Source organism: Micropterus dolomieu, linkage group LG18 (assembly GCF_021292245.1).
Source record: "Micropterus dolomieu isolate WLL.071019.BEF.003 ecotype Adirondacks linkage group LG18, ASM2129224v1, whole genome shotgun sequence".
NCBI lineage: Eukaryota > Metazoa > Chordata > Actinopteri > Centrarchiformes > Centrarchidae > Micropterus > Micropterus dolomieu.
In genome coordinates, this window is record NC_060167.1 from 19767157 (window position 1) to 19778190 (window position 11034).

The following is an 11034-nucleotide window of genomic DNA, read 5'->3' on the forward strand; positions in this document are numbered from 1 at the left end:
GGGAGAGCAGTGGGGGATGTTTAAGGGAGAGGAGCCACATGTCTTCACACAGTGTTAAATCAAGTATTTCACTAAACATCTGGAAAAAGATCACACCCAGGCCGAAGGACACAGGAACAGGAACAGCCATTGAGGAAATCTTCACCCCTGAAGCACAGACAAGTTTTGAAATCAAAAGTCATCAATGAGAGGACAGAGAAAATAGTCAAAGGCAGAGGATGGCATTTGTCAAGAAAGCAACATTTCTGTTTCCACGGTAATAAAATGTTGTAAAATTGGCCCCTTGCACTAATGCAAAGTGTGGTACTATATATCCATCTATCTATCTGTTTGCCTCTTTTCATACTGTTATTACTTCCACCACTATTAAGTAGTCTACTTCTGATGCTGCTAATATTTAAGTAGGCCTATATTAAATGTGTACATACTTCAGATAAGGGTTGCACTATGCACTTTATAATGCTTTAGTCACAACATGCTCACTCTGCCTTACAGAACTACATCAGCTCTATCTATCTATCTATCTATCTATCTATCTATCTATCTATCTATTATCTATCTATCTATCAACAGAGTGTTGATGTTGAGGGAAGAAAACGTGCCTGGAAAATGTAAGTGGCTCCCTTTGAGGGGGACAGAGATGGTGTTGGCTGAATGATTACTGTAGCCCATGCAGAATTAGAAACACTACAAAGTCCTACTCTCTGTGTACTGTAAAATAGCAGTACACACAATAGTGTAATAACTTCAACAGACTACAATGTAGTGGTGTGTTGATTTATGGAGGCTACATTGCAGGGATATTTAACAATTTGTTTCTTAGTATAATTTTTAAAATATGTTGTTGTTTAGAAATGAGTAAATATTTTACTTCAATGAATTTCTGGTTAAAATGATGTGTTTTAAACGGGAGAAAGTAAGGATGATACACTGTGTTTAGTGTATTGTGATTGTGACCGATAGTCCTCTCCGGTACAGCAGGTGGCGGTATGTGCATGTCACATTAGTTTGCCACACAAACACACAAAGAAGTAAAGAACCGACTAGTTCTTCCGCCGTGGTACCGGTGCTAATAACAAGTTAAGCTAGCAACGGAAACGGGCGGCGTGAAATCTGCTGCTAACATTTTTTTGTCGCACTACAGCTACAAAAACGGTGAGCTACATTTCTTTAACATATTTATCTACTAGATTCCCTCCACGTTTTGTATCACGTTGGTTATTATGCCGGAGGGCCCAGAAGTAAATATTCGTTTTAACCGTTTCATCGTGTTAAATGCTAAATGTGCTAGCTACCACATTCTGTTGAAGCTCATCGGTAATTTTTGCATAGCTGTATGAGGCGTTGGGAATCCTGCCAACACACACCTTTGGTACTTAAGTTAAGTTAGATACCCGTGATTGTGTTAATCAGCAAAATGTGTGTCTTACACTAAAAAAGAGCATGAATATAATGTCAAACGTTAATATTAACGTTACTTGCTTTTGCGCACAAGCCGACGAATCCTAATAATCTGACGTTACTTTTGTTTCCTAGCTAGCGTTAGCTTTAAATATTTAAGTAGAAAGGCATAACGTACAATTGAGTGACTTTATTGTGGTCATTACACAATTGGGCAACTCTTAGTAATGTTTAATCTTGTGACTTTAGCGGCACTTAGACCACTAACGTTTATAGTGAACATTAACAGCCCTCCGGTGGTTTGAGAAAGCTCCGCAGAGAATAATGTTAACTTACAGCTAACAGCTAAGTTACCTGTAACTTGTAGATGCAGAATTAGAAGGTCAGGTATGTGGCTGTGACAGTTTCTGACCGTCTTTATTTCCTTTCAGGCACATCTGATTTTGGGATACTCTACAAGAAGATATATAAACTTGGTGAAATGAGTGGTAAGCTTTGTTACGTTGTTACTTTACTGAAGTTACTTAACCCTCCAGGTCAAAACAGTACAGACTTTCCCCCAGGAAACCGTTTCGCCAAGGGAGTAAGCCACCCAGATCGACACATCTACTTTCATTATCTGTTTATTTGATGGATGACCATAAAATAAATGACTGGATTACCGATTGAATCCACAGTTTTTGAAGCAGTAGTATAATTACTGCAGGGCTTGCAGGAAGTGACTCACCTGAATTAATATTATATTAGTTGCGTAGATGCTAGGCGTGTAACAATTTTTTAAACAAACTTACAAATTACACATAATACATTTTATATTTAAGAATTAGCAGAATTAAATTACTGCTGCGAACTACTAACAAGTTCTCCACTAAATAAAATATTGTCAAAACAATGCCACATACAGCTAATAAAATATAATTTAAAAAATATATAATATAGATTACAGTGCAGCATTCTTCTTATTTTTTTATTCCATCTATGGGCATTATCAATCCCAGCTTGAAGGCCTGCCCAGATTTAAAAAAAGTCTGTTTAAATGCCGAAAGACTTCAAACAGAAATCGACTTGTCCGTTGTTGTATTTCACTGGAAACCTAAGTGTTCCCAAACAGAAGACCTTAACAATAAGGGAGGGTCTTAAAGCTCTGGCTTCTCTGCACTGGCCGTGATGTTTAACTCACTAGTTAGGGAGAGGCTGGGCTAAAGCGGCTGCTTGTGTAGCGCTGAAGCGCCGCACGGCGGAGATTTGGTCCACCACTTAATATGTCCATGTGGAAACTCAGAATTTACGCATTTTCCACACACAAAGCAAGCCTAATATATGACGCTAAAGATTGCAAGTCCTGTACCGAAATGGTCCAGTACGAATACATGTACCGTTACACCCCTAATAGATACTAATCTTCTAGAAATGTAGCAGCTATCTAAACAAATAATGCAAGAAATTCAAAATCACTATTCTGCAGGTGGTCATCAGAGACTTTAAAAATGGCTAAAAACTTTCTGTTGTTGCCTTTAAATCAGTTTGGTAACTTAGCAGCTTGCATTTACTGTCAAGGAGGACATCACTTGTTTGTATTGTTTGAATTTGGTTAATGTTAGTAGACTCCTTTTGGGTTTCCAACCCTTTATTTACACACATCCCAGTCCCCCACCCAGATAGAGAGTTCCCCTGAAAGTGATGTTATAGTTTGCGCACTGGGCATGCCGATGATGGCTGATTCTGGGGCGTTGTCACCATGATCTGAGCCACTAAAACCTTACTGCATTAAATGCATTGCCATGTCAGACGGGCTTTTTTTTAAATCAGTTTTTCACACTGTGATAACATTTGGCAGCATCACTACTGTTGTCTTTGAAGAGTACTTTAGAGCACTAGTAGCTCATATTATAAAAAAATAGTTTCCCATATTCTGAATAGGGATTGTATTATGAATTAAATCTGCCATGACTGTATTTATAAGTTGTTATTGTAATATAAATTTATATCATAAGGGATGTCACGTGAACTGATATTTTGGTACCAAGTCCATACTAAAATTCTGAAAACATGTCTGTACTTGTTTTGCTAGGTAACGAAGATCAAACATGTGAAATAGCCACTTATCAAATAGAAAAGAGGTGGAAACTGGAGGACCATCTCAAAAGTGCAATACGATCCATTTCAGTCATCAATAACTTTTTTTTGTTGTTGTTTTTCAATATGAAAATCTTAGACAGCTGCCAATATAGATAGTGATAACTTTTAAACATTTCACACCTGTGAGATTAAGAAAATTAAGTAATTAATTTGATAATTAAATATGCACGGTGCTAGTTTGCTCATTTTATGAATATATTGACATCAAAACACCTCATCTGTCCTGGACGGTTAGTTTTTTTTGTTTTTAAAGCATGTATGTTGAAGTACATTAGATTTATGGTTTTGTTTTTCTTTTTACAGTTTATTTGTTGTTGTTTTTTTGTTTTTTTTACCGATATCAAGGAATGTTACTGGTATCGACTACTGAATTGCTGGTATCGTGGCATCCCTAATCATATGAATATCAATTTCCTTTACAAGCGGTTTATAAAAATCGCTAGATAGCAATTTCTGTTGTTTAATACAGGCAAGCAATTTCCTCAAGTTGAATGAAAAACCATGTAATAGAACAGGAATGGCTTTGTACAACCAGCAATAATAAAAGTATAGCTTCCTCTTCATAAACAGTATGGCTAAGTGTCTGACAGTTCAAGGCTGTCAAACTTCAGCTGGGGCGTCCACCGGTTAAAATGACAAATGTCAGATCAACTGTTGCTAATTAACATGAATTCAGTGAGCAACTTGATGGCGGGCCAAAATTAAACCTGTCTTGTTCAGGTGTTCTCTACAAGCTGGTGTCAGTGCTCAAAGATAATTTTTGAGGGAAGAGCTGTACAACCATTTTTGTAGGTCCAACAACTCCAACAGAGTGATCTGTCTTGTCTTTAGCAGATCGCGTCACATCAGTTTCAGGAGTCTCATTCTCTCAGTTAATATTTTATGTATAGCTGATCAATAATTTAAGCTTTTCAACTTAATAGTTTTGAACAAGGATCTCCAGTGTTTGGATTAAGTTGCTTGTGAATACGTTGTGGCAAATGTAGTAGTCTACAGCAATTTCAGTGTGTCAAACGCATAAGTGTTGAATCAGACTTTGAATTGGCAGATACTCGTTGTTAAAGGACTCTGATCAGGATCATACATCGTGGTATCCCTATTAAAAACTCCTTTCTCAACGTTCAAACCAAACTAAAGAAGACAAATTGGGCAAAACAAGCCAGTTCATTTGAACCATGTACTTCACACCAAAAAGGAAACATTTATAAGGAAGTACATTTTTGTCATTGAGATTATTGTGGTTTGGCATATCTTTACCTAATATATTGGGATACTTTAACTCTGTACATTCAGCCTACACGTCTTAAATGGGCAATGCAGAATAAGAGATAATGATGCAACATTCATCATATCTCTCCATGTTTGTGTTGGTGTCTTTCTTTCAGACCCTGCGCTTAATCGAGACTGTCCCCTTGACTGCAAGGTTTACGTTGGAAATCTAGGAAACAATGGAAACAAGACAGAGTTAGAAAGAGCTTTTGGGTACTATGGTCCTTTAAGAAGTGTTTGGGTTGCAAGGAATCCCCCAGGCTTTGCTTTTGTAGAGTTTGAAGACCCCAGAGATGCAGCGGATGCTGTGAGAGAACTGGATGGAAGGTAAATCTTTCAAAACATTTTTTTAGAGGTGGTTCTTTTTGTGCCCCACCCCCACTCATGTGATGACTTCTGCTTAGAACCATGTGTGGCTGTCGTGTGCGTGTCGAGTTATCCACTGGAGAAAAACGCTCTAGGAGCCGTGGCCCTCCTCCATCCTGGAATAGACGCCCTCGCGAAGATGTTAGGCGACGTAGTCCTCCAGGCAGACGCAGGTATGGATTGCCCACTTGACAATTAATTTTACTGTTTTATTTACAGTCTCATTTGCAGTGTTTAAAAGCACAAAGGAGATTTACAGACCCCACACACTAAGCATTAGTGTTTTTACTCCTTAAAAATATGAGTTAGTTTGGCAAAGACATTTAAATCTAACAGCCTCCCACACTGCAAAAAATATCTCATCTTTAGATCTCAGACCTATTAAAGCTTTGTCAACCTTTTTAATAGTAGGAAATAAAGTTTCTGATTGGTCATCGCTATGACCTAAATTTAATTGTTGGCACTCTTGGTGCTCACATGCACACTTAGAAAATGAATTCATCAATAGATAATCTGTGCATCTGGCTGCTTCAGGATTTGATATATTGAGGTCACTCCCTCTCCTTAAGTGTTTTAAAAATATAATCCTACATTAACTGGAGTGATATTTTTTTAAACTTTGTTTCAAGGGATTTTCATCTGTGCCAATTTTGCTTTGTCCAAAGTCATCTTATGTCAGTATGTGACTATTTATGAACTCTTATAGCGGTATGTCTGTAAAAGGTCAAAGCTCTCAAAAAGTGATATTTGCTTTTTGGGGACATCTTAAGAGACACAGTTGGCACTCCATTATCCATCAAACATTTTTATAGGTACTTTCTAGAATTACTTTCTGCAGGTGTAAATTTTGTTTTCTTTCTGAGTTCAGTTGCCATATATTAATAAAACTGAACCCCGTTGCAGAGTCACCACCACGCTTCTCACCATCTGAGTCAGTCAACTAGTCCTCTTACAGCATCATGTGACTGCTGACCAGCGAGCCCCAATCAGCTTGGCTGGTGTTGTCACATGACCCAGGCGCACCGCCAGTCGTCAGGTTCCACCAACCTTTTGGTTCCTGAGCATGCGGTTCCCAGCATCCTCCTCTTCTTCCTCCAACCTTAACCCAATCGACAGCGGCCCACTTCACATTATCAACCAATCAGCGTCTTTACTTTTTCTATTCTCCACACAACTACTGTATCAACGGGAACAGCCCTTGGCTTACATCCCTTCCCATCCTCCCCCCCCCAAAAGGCAGGGAAAATCTACAACTACCCCTTCCAACCAGCCACCAGGCAACTTCATATCTCCAACATTTGCATCATGTGGCAAATCCTCTCTGCAATTCGACCTCCCTCACCATCAGTCTGGCTTCCTTGCGTCATTTCTATCTTGTCCAAATCCCCCAAAATAGTAAGTTTCTTTTATCCTGCTCTTTGTAGTTTTTATGCTTAATCTAGCTTTCAAAGCTGCTTGACAGTTTTCCCTCAGCATTTATGTAAGTTAGAGCAATTTCAGTGCAGAGCTGCAAAAATCTAAAGATCAAAAGTTGTGGTCAAGGAACTTTGCTGTCAGTCTGATGTTCGCAGAGCATTTGCGCTGCCAAGTGCATTTTCATGACTCGACATTAAGCCATCTTGAGTGAGATTCATTGGAATAAAATGTACTTTGTTTTTGTAGTTTTAATACTATCCTCCTTTTCCATGAATGTTTTTCTAATTTAAAAATTACATTTAAAATGTCAGTTTTATCAAGGTAATTTTGCAGCCATCTTGGAGCCAACACATGTAGGTTTCTAATGGTTTCAATGCTACAGTCACAGCACCATTCAGGGGTTCACTTTCTTTTTTAACCAAAAGTGAGAACAGTCACTGTCTCAGTTTCTGATCATGTCCACTGTATGGAGCAATTTACATTTATCTTGGACTTTGTATAGGTCATTTTGCACAAGCTCTTTGCCTCCAGTGTTTGAAACCAATTTTAAAGCAGCACCGCAGTAGACAAATGATCTAAGAAAGTTCTGCCACCTCTTAATTTGTTAAGTTGTAATATGTTTTTCTAGGCAAGCCTTAATGTCGAGCCCTGATGTAGCACTATATTCTAAAAATCTGGCTCCACGATTGGTGCTCATTGGACAAAGTTTCCTTTTAATGGGTTGATCTTGATGCAGTTCATGGATGCAGATGATCCTTCTATTAACAGACAAGGATCTACTACACATGTCTCTTTAAGGATCAAGAATACAAAAGGTTTCATTAGTGATAGGAAGGGCTAAATTCTATTTACTAATTTTGTTTTTTTTTTTCTTTTTTTTAACTTCACCTACATTACAGATCACCGAAGAGGAGGAGCCTCAGCCGCAGTCGTAGCAGGTGAACTTAAAACAACTGTTTTTATTTAAACTGTGCGTTTGCCAATAATGAATGACAAAATTAATTTTGTTGGTTTTGTTCACCAGGTCTGTATCAAGAGACAGACGCAGATATCGGTCTCTCTCCAGAGAAAAGACCCGAAAGCGCTCAAGATCCATCTCACAGTCAAGGAGGTAAATTGGAAGTATTACTGATTATTATTAAGTCTTATCACTAAAATATTTAAAATTTTTTCAATATCAGTCATTTTGCACTTATTCACTAGTTTGTTTATTTTACAGTCGTTCCCAGTCTACCGAGAGGAAATGAAGACGATGGTAATCTGCCGGATCCTGCTATGGTTGTGAAAATACAAATTTTTATAGTCATGTTCTTTTTAGATTTTGTTTGCCAGCTCAAGGCAGTGTCCGGTTGGCCAAATTACATATGTGTAATAGCAGTCTGTTGATTAACAACAAAGGACTGAAGTGTTTTTCGCCTTTTGTCTGTTCTGATGGCTAGATTTACCCATTTTTACAGAAAAACATTTTTTGCCTTTGAACTTACTCTATGGAGCATACATTGAATTCTGCTGTCTTACCCTGCATGTTTTGAAATGGAATACTGGATTTAGTTTTACATTACCATCCTGTGTGTGGTTTTTTTTTTTTTTTTCTTTTTTTTTTTTTTTTGTAAACCATTGAATTAAAGTTCATATGTTTTTATTTGCTTTTTTATTCATGGTTGACTCTTAAATTACTGGCAATGTGTACCCTGAGCTGCATCACAAATTATATTACACCAGTGACAGAAAGCAGACTGACAACAAATGTTGGAAATACAGGTCATTCACAGTATCATTGAAGCCTAAAACATCATCTGTAATTCTGTGTTTTACCTATATCAGTTTTGCAAAAGAAGGCATTTACTCTATTCAACTTTGCTTGATTCTCTGAGCTCTGGCAATTTGTGCTGATGCAGTTAAACAACTTGTTCAATAAATGTTTTTCTTAAGGTGATATGTCCTCATTGCCCTTTTTTTTTTTTTTTATTTATTTTTTTTAAGTTACATAAACCAATAATATTATGTAAAAACTTACCATGTGCAGTATTCAAATGACATTTTGTAAATAAGAACATCTACATATGGAAAATTAAGCTTGATATAATTCAGGAAGTAGCCTACTGTGTGTTGTCGCTGTTGGGTGATAAAGGCTGCATGTGTAACCTACACAGGAAGCTCTCAGTCATGGTTGCAGAAACGGAACAACTCCTCTGTGAGGAAATGCATGTTACTGTTCAGCATATGCTGATGACTTGACATTGACAAGCCGCTCATGTTGTGAGACGACAGAGGTGCCAGATTTGGTGGTAAGTACATGTGGCGTTGTATGTAGAAGGCCTAAAATCATTTATGAAATTGGTGCAGTTTATCTTTTTTTTTATTTTTTATTTTTTTAAAGGAACTGACAAACAGGTTTTACTTTAGAGTGACTTAGTAGTATGCCAGTTGCAGTAATAAAAAAATCAGTATGCATAATATTTTGGGGGGGGGGGGGGGTTTGAGAAAGATTATTGTTTTGAATGTTTCCCTTTAGCTAACAGAAGCTTAATAGAGACAGAAATTACTAGTACATGTTTATAGTTGTATATATTTTCTAGAGATACAGTTAATGTTATCTGATTCTGAGGGATTTAAACTTGATTTGCTGACACATTGCATGACTGAATGTCTCATGCTTTAGGAGACAAGATTAGAAGTCATGTCTGCTCAAACTTCTAAGAAAAAAAGAATTGGTTCACGCCGCTCGGCAGCAAACCAAAATAAAACTTCTGACGCTGACGAGATCCACATAGCTGACAGTACCTCTGTAGCAAAAAGTCACATACCAGAAGAACATACTGGATCATTAAATCTATTGACAAATCCTGAAAATTCTTCACCTGAAACCCATCGTCCACCTTCACCAGAACACACAGGGCACAGAAGAAAGCTGGGGTCTAGCCGAAAAAATAAAGGAGGACAGCATGTCAAGGAATTGGCGACTGAATCATACTATGAAGCTAGAGAGGAAGTTGAGGAAAAGATTAGGGGTAGTGAAACCCCCGAAACAACCCAAATGTCACTGGCAATACAACCTGAGAGGAAGGAAGAATTATGTCATGGGAGAGAGCATGATATGTCTGCGACACATTGCAGCACATTGTACTCGGCCACTATACCTGAGGTTCAGAGTTCAACTATAACAAACTGTCCAAAGGCTGACCTGGAAAGTTTAATTCCTAAAAGTGAAAATCTGCAAACGGACCAATATGAAAATGAGAAAGACTGTAAAGTGGTGTCAGATTCTTGTAAATTTGAGGAAACCACGCAGGGAGGAATGGACAAATACACCGACACTCCTCAGAGTGAGGAAGTCAAAGACAATGCACATCTTGGTAGTATAAGTGTACCTTCATATCCCACTGTAGATCAGCAGTACCAAACAAATTCTAGAGAGATGCCAGAGAAAGAACTTTCCAATGATTCTGTAACAGAAAAAGAAAGGAAGAAAAGAAATGACAACACAGAATTGTTAACACGTGATGGAAATTTACAGGGCTACTATGTGGTGAGTGAGTCACATATAGAAGCAGCAGTTAAACAGTTTTCTATCACACCAGAGGTAACCGCCGATAAAAGCAGCCCCAGAGAATATACTGAACTTGAATGTAGTATTGAACAAGAAGAGGAGTTGCCTACAGATGAGAAGCAAAAGCAGATTTTCAACTTATCTGAAGTCAGAGATGCTCATCAGTCAGATGGTGCTGTAAATAAAGTGCATGGAAAGGAGAATAAGCCAACAGAAATGCTAGACAATTATTACTTCTCTGAAAGTGTGATCCATGATGCCACAGAAAATTCTGAAATAATTTCTATGAACCTGATAGACGAACCTGAAGTCCGCGACACATACCATTCTGAGTTGACGGTGAAAAGTACTGATGACTCTGCTACCAAGCAGGAAATTTCAAATCCTAACAATAAATATGATGGAGGAATCAACATATTTGACACTTATCAATCTGACAAAGATAGTGATCAAGTCAAAGAAAATGCACATGTCGGCACACTTGTTGGCATCTCTCAGCATAATAGCTCAAGTTTACATTCAAGTTCAACAGTAGATCAGCAGCTTATCAACCAAACAAGCTCTACAGAGATGCCAGATGAAGAACTTCCCAATGTGTGTTCTGTTACAGAAGAAGAAAACAAGGAAGGAGACGTGGACACTGAATTGTTCAGGCAGGGTGGATATTTAATGGACAACGTTTTGGTGAGCGACTCACATTTAAAGTCAAAAGGTATAAAATATTCTATCACAGCGGAGATAGCCACAGAAAAAAGCAGCCCCAGAGAGAACACAGAACCAAAATACAGTGTTGAGCAAGCAGATTTTTCACCACCAAAACAGGACTTGCCTACAGATGCGAAACAAGAAGAGATTTTCATATCTGAAGTCAGAGGTGCTCATCAGTTAGATGA

The 11034-nt window shown here is 38.0% G+C and overlaps 1 protein-coding gene across 2 annotated transcripts; it reads left to right on the forward strand.

Moving 5' to 3' along the window:
* Window positions 1-1035: 1035 nt before the first annotated feature.
* On the forward strand, window positions 1036-8527 carry srsf3a (serine and arginine rich splicing factor 3a). Of its 2 annotated transcripts, none has more exons than XM_046029062.1 (7): window positions 1036-1155; window positions 1833-1889; window positions 4926-5136; window positions 5214-5348; window positions 7491-7529; window positions 7616-7702; window positions 7811-8527. In XM_046029062.1, the coding sequence occupies exons 2-7, from the start codon at window positions 1883-1885 to the stop codon at window positions 7836-7838; spliced, it is 507 nt and encodes a 168-aa protein (XP_045885018.1). In that variant the 5' UTR covers window positions 1036-1155; window positions 1833-1882; the 3' UTR covers window positions 7839-8527. The 2 variants fall into 2 exon arrangements, with proteins under 2 accessions (XP_045885018.1, XP_045885020.1); XM_046029064.1 differs by lacking the exon at window positions 1036-1155 and adding an exon at window positions 1351-1372.
* The last annotated feature ends 2507 nt before the right edge of the window (window positions 8528-11034 follow it).